This window comes from Solea senegalensis, linkage group LG13 (genome assembly GCF_019176455.1).
Source record: "Solea senegalensis isolate Sse05_10M linkage group LG13, IFAPA_SoseM_1, whole genome shotgun sequence".
Classification (NCBI taxonomy): Eukaryota; Metazoa; Chordata; class Actinopteri; order Pleuronectiformes; family Soleidae; genus Solea; species Solea senegalensis.
In genome coordinates this window covers 9,454,574-9,471,100 of record NC_058033.1, presented here as the reverse complement: position 1 = coordinate 9,471,100, position 16,527 = coordinate 9,454,574, and the positions used below count along the sequence as shown (strand labels likewise).

Below are 16,527 nucleotides of genomic sequence, written 5' to 3'. Positions count from 1 at the left end.
GTGAGCAGCCTGTTGGGGACCAATGGAGCTTGATGGGTTGGCCCAGGTTTCAGGTGTCTTATCTTTTCTTTTCTTTGTATTGGTCTTCTGTGCTTTCACTTGACGTCCAGTTCATTTCAAATAAACAAAGTTCCATGAGAAGTAAGTCCAGAGGCTGTACAGCTCTTCATCGTGTGAGGGTTTCTTTTTTTTACCTATATTTTTCATTGATTCCCACTGAAACACAGCACTGCTTTCTGCGGAATGGCAAGGACGCTCTGGAGGTAGAGCGTGTCATTGACATTGAAGCTGTAAGGGCTGTGGGTTCGATCCATCCCCTCCTCCGGTGTCCTTCCTGAAGTTTTCTCGGGGTAAGAAATTGAACCTCTAATTGATCCTGACAGCTGTGTCTTCAGTGTGTGAAAGATGTCAAAGGGTGAATGAAACTTGTCATGAAAGTATTTTGACTGGTCGTCAAGACTGGAGACGGCAATCAGTATTTACCCGTTTGTTTTTGTGTTGTTCGTGACAGGCCTCGATCATTTACATAAGATATATGTACCTGTATTAGCATTTTTAACATAATTTCCTTTCTTGCATAGACAGGCATGTTTCACCCTGAACTCGTAGCAGTTCTTTTCATTTATTTCACCAAGAATAAAACTGAGATTGAAAAATCTCTTTTGCAATGGTGTCCTTGACAGGACAAGGTTACAACTATTCGAACACACAATGTAAAAAGAAATAAATGTAGATAAACACTACACTTATATATATGTACACATATATACAGGATACTGTGTAAAAACAACATAATCATCACATCAGGTATTTTCAATATAAAGGGTATTTAGGTTGACATGGTTAACATGGTAAATAATTTTTTTTTACTTGTCTTTTCTTCGGCATGAGTAATTATGAAACATCTTCATAAACACATAACACATGTTCTCATAAAACTGTGATAAAAAGAAATAATAATAATAATAATCTGTGTTTGATTCATGCTATGAATCTCTGTCACTTCTGGAACCATTTTATCCAAATCTTTCAGAAAACTACACAACGGAGAGCTCACTGAATACACAATTGGCTCAGTCGGTTCCCAGATGCTTAAAATAAACATTCACCAACGCTAGTCTAGACAATCATGGTACAAATCTTTCTGGGATTACACTCTGCAAACACATACCAACAAGCACAGGCTTCTTTGAAACGGGATGAGCGGGGGAAAGGGGGAGTTGATCTGCAGCTGGGCTGTTTTATAGGCAGGTGTATTCCAGGTGGCCAGTCCTGAGGCAGCATCACCTGCACAAACATCAAATGAAATGAAATTTTATATGGCATTTTCGCAAGGATCGTTTCATAGTCAGGCATAGACATTAAACTATAAATACAGAAATAACAGAAAAGGAAACCCAACATTTCACGAGTGGTGAGAAGAAAAAAAGCTCAGACTGAACCAGACTAAAAGATTTGCAGCCATCTGCCTTGGTAGGTTGGGGTGAAAGAAAAGAGAGAGACAAGTCTAGGCAGCTGTGATATAGTCAATGTCATGTATGTATAAATGTAGGTGTATATACAAAAGAGGTTTAAATTATGCCACCTGCATCATTTTCCTTATTAAATAAATGTAGCAATCATCATCACAGACATGTGATAATTCTCTGACAATCAGATCTAATTCCAGCTCAAAAAAGTTAACACTGTTTGACTCTCACGTTGCAGGAGTTGACGTTTCTGTTAATTGTATAATTTACCATAATCAGTGACATTCATTATTCCTTGGTAATTAGCCACCCCCAGATACTCTTGAAGTCTACTCAATCTTAAACATTCACAGAAGTAAAGATGACACGTGATGTCTCTGAACAAAGTAACTTCCTTCTAAGAGAAAGTGAGAGAGAACAAAATATGCAGTTCAATTTAAAAAAAGTGAACTGTGTGAAATCATGAATTTAGATACAGTGCAAAACTGAGTTGTGAAGACAAGAAACCAAAAATCCCATCACCTAACACACAGTTTGTTTGTTTGTTTTAATAACATTGTGTAAACTATATAAATCCACAAACATAAAATATGTATACAAATGGAAAATAAGTAAGTTTAACACAAAAAAAAACATTTATTTGTTGCATCCAGACAAAATTATGCAGTTAGATCATTTTTGTTTGTGCAAAAATCATGCTAATGATTAGGACGATCTCAGGTGTGTTTGGATACATAATGATGGGAAAATACAATCATATAACTTACAGGCAATGGACAAGAACATTTCTGTTGCTGGAACTTTTATATTATGTTAAGCAACACAGTCTTCTACAAACTGAATATTTCCCCACATAATAACAAAACTTTATTATGTTTCATTAAGTCTTTCATTTCTAAATATAAGGCTACATATCAACAAAATATTGTTTTTTTTAATGATGATGATGATAACATTTCCTGTCTGTGAATGTGCACAAAATGCAACTTTTTAAAAAGATCATGTTTTTTTTCCCTCAAGGCACTGCAACATCCTCTCCATACAAAAACAGACGACCACAAGCACATTGTTTAGTCACAACCTGGTCTGAAACTTCCAAACCCTCCTCAAGTATTTTGCATCAAATGATAAGCATCACTACCGTTACATGTCAAAACCCGGGGAAAAAAAACAGTTCAGTAGGGAATGTATTTTTGTGAGATACGATTAGGATAAAAGGTGAAGACGGAGGTGGCAAACACCCTGCATTGCATACCACCAACTTCTGTTTCACACCCACTAGCAGCTGCTTCCTGAGTGGAATATGAATCAGTACGCTTTTTTGAAAAGAGAAACATTGATTTAGCTAATAATCTGCACAAACATGCATTTCTAATGCATATATTTGTACTTTTGGTACACTTGGAACATATTGTTGCCCTGAGGCAACACACAAATATCAGATTTTTATTTTCATGGACCAAAAAAATAAAAAAAATGAAAAAGCAGAAATGTCTTTCTCCAATTATATAAGAGAGAGAAAGGGTGAGACTGAATGTTCTATCAGACAACTCTGTCTGGATCTCCACTTTTGTGTTCTGCCTGCTGGCTAAACATGTATTCAGATTATTTACTTTAATATATACTTGTTTTGTTATTGTATTGACAATTCAATCATCATAATTTGACCAAACAACATAACATAAACATGAATTTATTGTCCAAGTCTCTTTAAGTCTTAAGATTGCTTCACAGTGTAGGCATGTTACAATTGCTGGAATAGTGGCCTTCATTCTGAAGGGCATGTGTACATGCAGCAGTGCCCTCTCTCTAAACCAGAGGTCTCAAGCTCAAGACGTGGTATGAAGTATTTCTACAGATTCAGTTTGCATCGTAAATGTCAACTTTATATCGTTCCATTTCAAAATAAACACTTTTAAAATATTGTAACAAGCTTATATAGCCCATCCACTGTCAAACAGATACCTTTTTTTTCCCACTTAACCAGACTGGACATTTAGTCGCCCCAGGGTCATTTGAGTTAGAGACCCCTACTCTAAAATGTCCTGTGATTGGTTCCCTAAGGACGGAGGTGCAGAGGTTCTCCCTCAGATCACTTGATTTATTTAGACTGTGCTGAAGGACTGATATAAAATGACTGATATATATATATATATATATATATATATATATACCGATTCAAGCATTCAAAAATATTGTATTTTATTGTTTGATTTGTTGGGCTTGGAGTTGCTGTCCGTCTGGAACAGATCATTTTTAACTATCTAACACCTGATAACAGCTCGTTATCAGGCTTCTGCAGCGCTTGATGACGAGCTGACCATTTGAATCAGGTGTGATGGAGCAGGGCAACATCTAAAACATGCAGGGCAGTGTTCCCCGAGGACCAGGGCTGGGAAACACTGATCTAACGTTTGTCAGACTATAAATGTTAGAGACTTACAATTATTTTGTCAAATGTCGACGGAGAAAACTTGGGGATCGAGTTCCAGACGGACAGCAACTCCAAGCTCGGCACTACTTCCAGTCCATTGAGCTGTCACTCAAAAACTCAGTAGCCAATCAGCAGGCAGCTTCCTACGGCCTGCCCATGGTCACAATCGCCAACAAAAAACCATGGTGCAAAGAACAAAAACATTCATTAACAAACAATAAAATACAATATTGATACACATCTAATTCCATAGGGATGCTCATGGCAGCAGCAGTCAGACAAAAGTCAGCATCTTAGATATTTTGGGGGCTTTCCGAAAACAATTCATAATAAAACATCTTCCTGAACACACACACACACACAGCTGACCCGCATTAAAGCAGGGGGAATTTGCTTTAAAGTTGTTGACCTTGACATTAACCCTGGCTGAAAACTTGGGCTGGAGCAAAACACTAATGAACACGAACTGAAAGCCCAGAAACAGATCTAGAAATTAAAGGGCAAAATGCCACCATGAAGTGTGGGTCACAAAAAAAAATCTAATGTCGGTTTTGTTATTCGAGTCTGAGTTTATTTGGCCAATAGCTGAGAGATTACGGGAGGATTAATTATTGAGCCCTTCTTGGCAAATTAGTCGACTATTTTTGCCACAATAATTTGACAAAGTTCCCTGTAGAAAGTTGTTTATAGGTCTTTTAATTAAGCTATTTAAATGGCTTCTTCACAACCCTAAATTGTCTGCATTTCTATAATTCATCATTAGATATCGACGGCACTACAAGCAGCACTTCATCAGTTAGTAAAATGTGGCAACGCACCAACATCTAACTGGAAAATGCTGTTTCATCTGAATTTGCATGAAGGAGGCTGCAGTCTGGCTCTTCTCGGCACAGATGTTATTCTCTTTGGTTGTGATAAGCACACAAGTCATTCCGCCTCGGTTCTTAGCTACAGTGCACTCACAGTCCGGGGAGACAATCAGGCCAATCAAACGTTGTTTACCAGCCATTAAGACAGTCTGCTCGCCTCAATGAGACTGGAAATGGGGAGAGTGGAAAGAAGACTGTAGAACTGCTGGAGACAGATCCGTAATTGTCTTTACTCCATTTTGACATTAATTAGGCAGAAATATGGTGAGGACAGCATGAGGGAGGAGAAGGTAGACAGGAAGGCATTTCTCCTGTGCTTTAATGTCTATCACAGGTCTCTAAGTGGGCGCTATGCAACATTAATATAGTACTGCTTGACGGTTAGCATTTACTGTACGTCTGCTGGGAGAATGAGTGTGGTTATTCTATCTTTCTGTTTATGTGTGGTAATGAATGCACAGAGTTTGTTTGTTATTTTTGTTTTTTTCTTTTACCCCAAACTCAATGAAGAACTTTGGTGGACAATGAAATTGTGTGACAATAAACATTTGCAGGCACATTCAATAAACTTTTTCCCGTTTTTATAAGTTTGCTATCTCAACGGGATCTTGATAGACTGTCATGGAATATATAATTGTAGCCCACTTATCCCTATATTAATCAGGGAAGGATTATTTCTTATGTCCCATATGCTTACTAATGTTTACTTAACCCTTTTAAGCACACTTTACACCTCATACACCTGAAAATACTTCATTCAAGGTCAACTTGAATGGCAGGAAGGCACATACAGTATCCGCACTTGAGCCTCTGAAGTGTCCTCCTGTGTCCGGTGAAGCTCAAGGTGTAAAAAGTAATCAAAAGTAATCTCTTCTAACGCACCAATGAATGAGCAGTATTACTCTCCATCCTAAACCATACTTCCTTCTACTGCAATGAACTCTTCAAAGTAAAACACATTTTTAACGTTTTCTCCTTTATGACATTTGTCCGATTTTAAACCTATGTATTACGCGATACAATTTTACTGTTTAATTAAATGACATTTTAACCCTGTCTGTGATAAAGCTAAACCTATTTAACAATATATTTATAATATTTTAACCAGGTTACATAATGAAGATATTCATGGTATTTGCTAATGAGTCCTAGTCATGAAAACTAGGTAAAATTCACTCACTTTAAAGCAAGTCAAATCAGTATGGGAGTTCTTAAATATAGATCACATGACAGCCATATAAATGACATCAAACCCTTTAGATCCTGACTCATATAACAGGCACATGTTGACTTAATCAGGCACTTTAATATCTTACTTTTGACTAGCAAAATCTATCTGGTCTATTTTTGACTCTAATTTACTCTTCAAGTGGATGTCTGTACCAAAGTGAAAGAAATTAGCTGACTTTGTTCCTCAGATACTCAGACTATTTTCCAGAGACATCCTGAGAACAGAATACCTGCTGGCTGTAACTGGCACACAGGTGTAAGAAAAGTATTTTGGTTTTTTTTCTCACTAAATGCGTTGTCAAATGTAATTTTTTTTATTCACACATGTACTGTGTTTTGTTTATGCATGCAATTACAAATGTATCATATTAATAGATTTCCATGTGTCAGCATAGTGCCTCGACGAGCAGTTTAGCGGCTTATCTGAAATACTGTCCCGCAGGTAAAAATGGTTTTCAAACTGTGTTTCAGGCAGGTGTAAACAAGAAGCAGATGTTTTTTTTGCAGGAATGGGGAAGGGCAAAGGTGAAAGGGAAATGTAGGATATTTCTTCTTGGACTGACAACCAACTAATACTAATATGACTAATACACAACCCCTGAGCTTTCAAACTAAATTGGGGCGTGAAGTTTTCGGTTCTTAAAAACAAGGTGAGGCTTATGTCAAATGAATTTGTGGACATAACGTATGACTTTGGCCCACCAACTAACAGCCCACTCACTGTGCAGAGACACGTCAGTCAGGTCACTCTTTTAGCAGCTAACTGAGTTCAATAAAGTAAGAAAGCAGTTCAAGGAAAGATTACAAGTCCAGTAAAGTAGGTTCTGGAAAACATTTAACAAGCAGAAATATAAAGAAACAGAGATGTCCTCTGTCAGGAAAAGGGGTGTGCTCTGAACTTAAAATGTGTCTTAATAGATTCACAAGCAGCGACAGAGTAAAGCTCAAAACGTCTTACCTCTCATTTTTCAGCTCTTTAACTTGAAGATGGTGTCTTCTCCAGTGTCCATGGGCAAGACAAGCCTCTTAAATCCCCTTTTCCTCATTATCATTTTGAAGGTTAGGTGACTGAAAAAACAAATGCAAAAACAAAAAGCAGTTCATTTTGACACACTTTTACACACACAAGTTAATGATTCATAATGGAGGGAGCGTCATGCTTGTATTAATTATTCCTCAGTTTTATTCCGGTGGATATCAGTTCTTCTGATAAACAGCAAAGGTAATAGGAACATTTCTGTTTTTGTTTTATTTGAGTTGTTTTATTTTGCTGCCGGGTCAGTGAATCACGATCAGGCCAAATCTCGGGTGACATTTATCAATGTTTACACTGTTAACAGTGTTTACTACACCTGCTGGTTTGATTGATTGGTGTTTTAACTGTGTTTGGTAATCATACAAATACTTTTAGTTGAGTTTCTGATCTGTCTGTGGGTAAGTGCAGCATGTCTGCGTTTATAAAAGTTAAGACATGGCTTTTACGACGTGTTTGTTTGTTGGCATGTGCTATGACAGCCCCAGGTCCCACGGGGGGGCCAGGGAATAACAAGTTAACGATAATATAACAGAAGTTTTTAGCACATTTCTTTTTTATTTTTAGACCCTTACATGAACAATTCTTCAAAGTTTTGGTCTCCAGTCTCCAATTTCACAGATATATACACTATACCTTCTCCTAATTCAGCTATAAATTCCATGTTATGTCCTCCGGGGCTTCCATCATAATATGCATCCTACAGCTGGCGGAGTTTGTTTAACAATAAAAGTGACTGGGCTGTAATAAGCTGCTGCACAGTGGTTGGGATAAGTTAGCTGTGATTTTTGGGACACTGGCTTTTAAAATGAAGCTAAGGAAAAAAAAAACCAACCTTTTATCTCCGGAACAGTGTCACTGCATTCCCTGGTCTCCGGTGTATGGAGCCCCAACTCTCAGCTGAGGAGAGCAGCTGTTTGCATGAATTAAATATTTGTTGAGGCTGGAGTAGAGCACTCCCAACCCCACTTCCTTAAAAAAAAGAACACAAAAAAAACTTGTAATACTGTACACATTACAAAGCAATGCTCCAGGTCACAAGCATCCCAAGTAGAACCCAAAATAATATAAATAAATGTATTTAGGAAAGGTTTTTTTTGGGGGGATTTATCTAAAGCATGCAATTAACATTTATAGTGGAGGAAGAGAAAACATTCAGAGCATCATAGCAAGGCCCCCCTGCTGAGGTTTCTACATAATTCATGTATCAGAATCTTAAAACACACTCGACTTCAAATACAGAGGTGTCATTTAGTGAACTGCTGTAAGGTGCTGTTGGTAACGGTGTACAGAGACCACAATGAGCCCAGTCCAAGGTCAGGGCTTCTGAGGAAGATGGAAATCAATAGGTTTGCCTTGTTACCGGATATGTGGCACTAAGGACCTCTGCTGCACCTTTGAAAAGTCTGTTGGCAGAGCGAGCATGGCAGAACATCTGATACCGTAGATGCCATCTATGGGGGGTATTGGGTTTTAGGCCCCCCCCCCCATCAAATATAGACCAATATAGCATTAGATATAAGACACTCTGGTAACATATTATACCAGCCTGTGCGCTGTGAGCTGTCGTCAGTCTGCTTGTTGTTGACTGTTTTTCCCCCACAATTTGCAAGTTTTTTGAATGATCACAATCAACATGAATCTGAATAAGATTGACCAAAAGCCTGCTCACGATTGGTCAAACCCGAAGCACAAACCAGGAGGAATTGTGCAAATTCAAATCCATAAAGCAGAACAACACATTGGAGGGGAATTGACTCAAGTTAGAAACATTAGAGAAAGGCACCCTGGGTAAATAGCATATTGAGCAAACATCTTTTTAATTTCAAAATAAAAAATAAAATAAAAAAATGCCCATGTGAGTCACCTGAGTCTGATTTAAAAAAAAAAATGGAAACAAATAAACACGACAAACACAATGTTAAGATACAACATTTTAATATTATCAGTCTTAAATATGAGCACACACTTTTTCATCAAGAAAATACACATGAATCCACAATCCTTTACAATGCAGGGAGTCGAATGACGTGTCCCCCCCCCCCGCTTGTGAACAGTCCCGTCGAAGAGAGTCTCTGTGAACTTGTTGCCAGGAAAAGGGCAGGTTTTGTTTTTTTTTTACATTTTTGTGAATCATCCAAAATGACTGCCATCAGGTGAGACTAAGTCATGCGTCTGCTGTGATTATCCCCTGGCAGCTGAGACAAGAAAAGGTTTGATTACTCATGTCCGGCCAAAGTTCACAACCACAAAAATTCATCTCTTCCAGACTGCAATGCAAATCACACAAACGTCACAACACCTAAAATTAATAATACTTGTTATCTGGTAGGTGCAACACAAGCTCAGTCTTTTTTTTTTTCTTCTGAAAGAAATTGTATCAAATTCTCCTCCAAAGACTGCTCTCTTGCCTCGCACATATGGACACAAAGAAAAGAAATATATCCGTAGCCCCGCTTTTTCGCTCACAAATCAGCCCGCCACTGTTTTTTTGATTGGGCCGAGAGAAGGAGTGTGCCCTGCAATTCCTGTGCAGACAGTGGAATTGGTCATATCAACATAAATATGCAGTGCCCAAATAGAAGCATTCATGGCTGTGATTCAGATGGAAAAAGGATGGTTTAAGTGCATTCGGGGGCCCCCTCAGTGCGACCTCAGAGCTAAACTGCGGGCGCCGTATCAGAAATATCAGACTTGTGTATTTTCAGACATTCTCTCCTCGCATAGCTGTTTTTTTTGTTTTTTTTTATATCATTATAAGTTTCGCTTGAATTGGAAGTGCAGCCGCGTCCTTTTTAAAAGTCAAACGTCGTGGGATAAGAGAGCATTTGCATTTTTGTTCTAATGCGACGACACAGGGGCTGACTTTCACAATCCCGCACGGAAAAAGTGTAGCACGAGTAGGATGACAGATTAGTTCCAGTTAAGGAAGTTGTCTTTTACTCATGGAAATAAGACGTATTATATACTATCGTTTGAGGGTGGGTGTCACGTACTACTTCAGTTTTAAAGCTGCAGTAGAAAATGGTTGATCGGCAGGACTTTACAATACTAATATTTGTGGATCACAGCTCTCTGTCCTGATAAGCACATACAGTACAGAGACATTTTACATTGACATTTTTGTGTTTATTGTCCCTTTTTTTATGGATGCTTGTCAAAGTAGGCAGTTTATATCCACGCTGGAATAGTGACTCTTTCATGAGGACATGACCACATACTGTAGCCGTCCCAAGAGACGCGCGCACTTTGTCATAACTGCTCCGTGATTGGTCACAGTTTCCCCTCATCACAAGCCAGATTTGTCCAAGGCTGGAACCTGAGACTACGCGAGTGCTTTCACAAGATTGTTGCGGAATTGTCGATCGGTAACGGCAACAAAAATCTGTTAATTATTATGTCCAAAGATGAAATCCATGGAGAGACTAAGGCATAGTTGGCTGTAGCAAGCTGTAGGCTGATTGTAGGCCAGAGAATCACTGGTCAGATATATATATATAGTTTTAATACATGCACTGTGTTTCAGAACGCATCTCTGATGAATTAACGCTATACAGACTTTAAAGAAGCACTGGATTTCAAGATTTCCCCCCACGTGCCTTGTCTTTTTACATGTATGCAACAGCAGGGATTTCAGATCAAGGAAAATGAAGATGATAAGGCCAGAACTTTCGGGGAAATGTGATCAGGCAGGGATTTCCCGCAGCGATCTGACAGGTGCTGACTGTTCTCCATCTCCACTGCACAGGCAGAGGATGTCACGCTCAGATCGCAGATCAGACCGCGCTGCTCTCTGCCTCTCAAACTGCCTCTTCTGCTCAGCACCCCACCGCTCTCGTCTACGACCACACAACCCATCACATTCGATAAACAACATTGTTATTTTGGTTCCGACTGTGGCGGGGGTTCATTTTTAATGATGTGTCTAAATTGTGGAATATTAATGTGCTCAGTTTCAGTTTGAAGTCGGTCCCAATTCTCAATCGCTGCCATAGTGACCATGTGGCAGAGCTGTTATTGAGTGGATTGTTAGGTGAAATCAGTCGGCTTATACGACCATCTTCACATCCCTGGTTCTGTATGAAAAAAACCCCACTTGATATCCATGGGAGTCTACAAATGCAAAACATGTTATATTTAGCCAGCAGCCCTGCTGGTTCATACAAATCCATACTTAAATGTTTTGCTCTCCGTACTCGTGTGCTTGAAACTACAAATGAATCTTAATTGCATTGAAAATAAGAAAAAAGACAAAAAATATCTTAGGACAATGCAATAAACTGCATATTCAATATTCTGCTGCCTACAGTGCCCGTTCAGAGAACCTGTGGAGAGCAGCTATACACTTACAGTGACTGAAACTGTGTGGTAAATCATGGGTTACGCTGTCATAACAGTGGAGAAGAAGCACCGTCACCACCATATCTCAGTTACTTTAAAGTGGTAGTTAATCACGCTGCTGAACTGCTCCGAGGTAGTAAAAATAAAAATGTAAAGACTCTACACAAGGGGAAATGTACGCAAGAAAAGTACCGTACACCCAGAGTTTGTAACATGTGGCGATAACGTGGCCGTGCCATTTAACGACAGATACCGCGACAACAGGCGTCCGCAGAGTGTGGTCAGACAATCGCAAACACGGTTAAATCGCGTGACAAAAAGGGCCGGGGCGAAAGAGACGAGGAGATCAGTCAAAGATATCCTCTAAGCCGGGACGGCGTAATTACCACGTCATATCCAAACATCCCTGTGCTGGAGATGAATGACCATCTGCAGTGTCTGTCTCTCTTTGTCTTGTGTGTGAAAAGAAAGCACGATGAGCCAATCGGATTGGGCTCGCGATTACCCTGATCAATTCCTTTTTGATTTGGATATTGGCTCTTTTCATTTTCCACACCGACGGGCCCAGTTGCTGTTAATCGTGCACATGTCAGACGTCAGAAGAAACTAGTGGAGACTTTTCCCTTTGAAAGATGATATAAGGACGTGAACAGGACAGAGATCACTTAACTCGCTTTGCTGTTTTTTTTTTTCAATCGTTCGTGATAATTTACACCACATGTGTCCGTAAACAGGGTATACACGCTGTCGCCATGGTAACAGTTGCACGTTAGGGGCTCAGGTTGGTCTCACATAGACAAAAAAAAACAAACTGTCAGGTTTGGGTTGGATTTGGACAGGAAAAGTGTCGCCCAACAAGTTCAAATAAATGTTTCTTACCAAGCCCAAATTCACAAATCACAGTTTTCCCTCACTGGGCTTTACAATCTGTACACATAGTGACATCCTTTGAGCCTTGGTTCAACTAAGAAATCCAACCTTTTAACAACAAGGGGGGAAAAAGAAATGGAGGAGACCTCAGTAAGAGCCACACTGAAAGGATCCCTCTTCCATGGCAGACACGCTATAGTTGGCAGGGGGCGTGAGTGCTGTCTGGCAAATGGTGTGAATCACTCACCAACACAAGCATGCTGTTTTTTTTGTTTGTTTGTTTTTTTTATCTCTTTCTGTTGTGTTGTGAGAGAGTTACCGATTGTTGCATAAAATCCTCACGGTCACAACGAAATAAGGAAACGGAGGTTTTGTTGTTTTTACGGCCTCTATCATATAAAACTGAGAGGTTTCCTCGGATATCCTGGTTGGTTTTTTGTGTGTGTGTGGTTTTTTTCCCTCATAATGCAAGCTTTACATCAAGCGGTAAGAGCAGCTGTAGCCTTTTTTTTTCGCTTCGACGTCCGATCAATCAAGGTTATTGCGATCAGCTCACATACTATACTGTACGACTGCAATGGTTGTTTGTTTTTCTTTCTTCTCTAGAAAAAGCTGGAATGGTCCTGGTCATGGAGATGTTTCACGGTCAAGACCTACACACTGTACATTTTGGTTTAAAGGTATCGATAATTTTAGATTATTGGCGCCCAGATTAGAGCCAAACGCAACTTTCCTTGTAAAATGACAGAAAAAAGGAGATGAAAAAACAGACGTGTAAGATGCATGGTGCTGTATAAACTTCATCAGTCTTTGGGGTCACTGGTGCCTAAATACATGCAGAGTTGTTTCATTTCTGTTGACATGGTTTGTACCGAGTGGTCCCTGACCTTCCACTGCTGCGTTGAAACATGAACAAGAAGCCTTTTCTCAAGTAAGTGTGTAAAAATTGCATGATATTCAAAGAAGTAGCAACAGCATTTGTAAATTTGCATTACTTAAGTCGCACACGTCGACTCTTCCTCCTAATTAATTACTTCGTTATGACATAATTATTCTTGACAACATTATTGTGTACAACTGTACTGGTAGAGAAAGAAAAAAAAAATATATATAACAAAGACATTAAACTATGGTATTTTGTCCTAAATAATTACAGCTTCATATTTTCCCTTCTCAAACATTTTAATATTAAAACAAACCTGGAGAAATGAAATAAAAATAAACCTGAAATATTAGCATGTTACAACTGCAAGTATATCACGGGAATGCAGAGAACAAAAATACTTGAGGGTCAAAAACAATTTTGCTTTTCAACATCCAGACAGAATGATAATTATTATACATTAAAATATGATAATACCAGGCTTTCAGCCTCAGGGTAGCCTCAATCCCTTCTGTTCCACTGTCTCACTTTGACTTTGAGGTATTTAACATTCACCTCTCATACGTGCTGTAATTTTTTTTTTTCTCAGAGTTGGGATGAATATGCAATGTGGTTAAAAGTTAAGAAAAATCCAGTTTGAATAGCATATGCCTCATTTTAAAAATCACCCCCCCCCCCAAGAAAAACAGACAATCAAGAATAATATAATTTAGAGAGAAAGGAAAAGAAAAATAACGTATCAAACTCAATTCATGAAACACCTGTTACATCCTTTAAAAACTAAAACGGACAAATCCAAACAAGCAAAACGAACAGAAGAAAGAATCAGAAACATGTTATGTACTTAATCTCTATATCATTATCATAACTTGGTACCTCATGCACCCACTGTGCATCATATTATTATGATAAAACAAAAAAAACAGACAAACTCACGTGCATGCGCGAACACGCACGCACACACACACGCGCGCACACACACACACACACACACACACTCAAATCAAATTCTCTTCAAAATCGAAGCAGCAGTGGCAGAAACACTATGAAGAGGATCCAGGTGTGTGAGTGCACTCCCATTGCGCCGCCGCTGCCGTCCTGAACTGCTCTCGGTCCTGACAGCATGGAACGAGCAAGGAAGAAAAATACACTTTAACAATTAAGGATTTAATTTCCCTTTGTGTTTGTTCTACCAATTAATGTTCGGCTGAGACTGATAGCAAATGAAAATGATGTAATCCTTGTGAGGTGACCGCTTCACACTCTATTTTCAACATAATTAGTAGTTGCAGTTGCATCACTGTGCACAAGTCTGTAGATTAAGTGAATCTACTTTTATCATCATTATTTCCACTGAAGATAATCCTAAACCTTAAGTAATTTTGATGCTAAATTGAGGCAGCACTGTGACATGGGGCACCTCAAGGTTCTACCCTAGATACTTTGTTGTTTGTCAATTTATGTTATGCTGGTCTTTGAAATGGGGGAAGCTCATTTCTGGCCCAATTATTTATATTTAAATTCTTACATAACTTCTGCAAACGAACAACTAGAACAAGGAAATATACATGGATATGTACAAAATGGCCTATATCGCTAAGCAAATAACACGCAACGACCAGCTATTCGCCTACAGACTTCATTCGCAAAATCCACACGGGACTGAGGCAGTAAAGGCTCCGCTGTCGTGTACGTTTCTGCAACACTGTCAATCAAAAAACTGCTCCCGCCTTTCAGACAGTTCCTCCAATCATCATGCAGAAGCCCAGCGTCTGTTCCCGCCCACTGCTCAATTGACTCAGAGAGAAGCTGAGTTTCCCCGGAAGTGAAGACTTTGCCTCATTTGTCCAATCACCGTCAAGCTCGATCCATTAGTTCAATAACAGAACATATCTATTGTATATCTTAAACGAGTCACATCTGGTTTTGTAAACGTCAGACTTATTCTTTTTCTGAATCTTTGACACTTTCATTACTGAGCATAAAGCTGTGAATTGATGGTTTCAAAGCAGATGTGGCTGAGAGTGGATGTGTATTCACGGCTGGTTTCCACTGTGGTAAACCCACAGACATGAAACAGTCTTTGTTAGGATTCACATCAAATGACAATGATACAGAGGCTACAGTAAAGGCTTCCAGCTGGAGGCAGGAGGTGAACTTAGCACCTGTATTTGAGTGTGACCATCAAAATGATGCGGTCTCCAACATCAAATGCTATGAGTGAAGTTTAAACAGATTAAAACTGGGCAGAGCTCAGCATTTGAAATGTAATCTCTCCGTCACCGGGGCATTCTTAAAACCCAGACCCGGTCTATAAAGAGAGGATTTTCTTCAAATGGCACCTTGACTTGCACATTTTGCTTTCGTCAACTGAAGCTGGGAGTCAGCAAATGTATGTTACTGTTCATGTTTTGGCAAATACAGTTAAACATTAGTATTACTGAATACATATTGGAGTAGTAAAGTGTTTATTTTTCTTCGATTCAAAGCCCCAGAGTGTAACATCTGCAGGTGAGCCTGTGGAGCTTTCAGAAAGTATGACTAGTAGCTCCATGACGGCAAGAGGAGCTCTGCTTCCTCTAAAATGAAACAAATTGTCAAATATGTACTGCTGTGTTTACATTTCATGACTAAAAGGTCGCTGTAACGCGATGAACCATATGACAAAGTTCTGCTCATTCATTGCCATAGCTGCACGGCGCATTAAAACCAGCAAAGGCTCAGCTTGTATGAGACGTTGAAAACGGAAAAATGCAGCAAAATTGTCTCTTCCAGTGAAGCTCAGTGTCTCCGGGAGCCGTGAGCGGTGATGAGTGGAGGAACTGTCTGAAAGGCAGAACACTTTCTGATTAACACTGGAGCTTTTTTCTCTCTCAGTCCCATGTGGATTTTGCGAGTGTAATCCCGAAACAAATATTTATTTGCGCGGCAATATAGTCCATTTCCGTTTACACTGTACATATTATACACACTGAAGGTAAAAACACTATTACAGCATTTCCTTGTTTCAATTTTACACAATTATCAAGTTCCAGTTCGTTCGTTTGTTCATTTTGATCAACGTGATTTTGATCCCAACCCAACTTTTCTCTTTAAACATTCATTTCAATTGTTTTTTTCAGAGAACCCTAAAGTTTGCTGCTGTCTCTCTTTAAAAATGTAGCTGTATATAAAAGTTACACTCTGCAGCTTGGACTTTCAAGTAATGCATAGCTTAGCCTTTTTACTTCTATTAAAATGGTTAACAAATACTTCATAATTTTATACAAGAGTAATAATGTACTGAGGAGTGAGTGGCTGTTGAATTTAAGTACTGCCAGAACCGCTTATTATGCGTTCAAATGTTTCCATTTATCATGTTCATGAGGCAAACACATTTGAACACACAACAGTGAACA

General features: G+C 39.1%; 1 protein-coding gene across 4 annotated transcripts in view; it reads right to left on the bottom strand.

The window, feature by feature from the left end:
* Positions 1-14,103: 14,103 nt before the first annotated feature.
* The window catches only part of ntm (neurotrimin), a 396,350-nt gene continuing 393,926 nt past the window's right edge, over positions 14,104-16,527 (bottom strand). For 3 of the 4 annotated variants that reach the window (XM_044041720.1, XM_044041719.1, XM_044041721.1), the window contains one exon: positions 14,104-14,244. In XM_044041720.1, coding sequence (XP_043897655.1) covers positions 14,144-14,244 — 101 coding nt within the window. In that variant the 3' untranslated portion in view covers positions 14,104-14,143. The remainder of the gene's footprint in view (positions 14,245-16,527) is intronic. The other variant, XM_044041722.1, reaches the window with a different exon arrangement.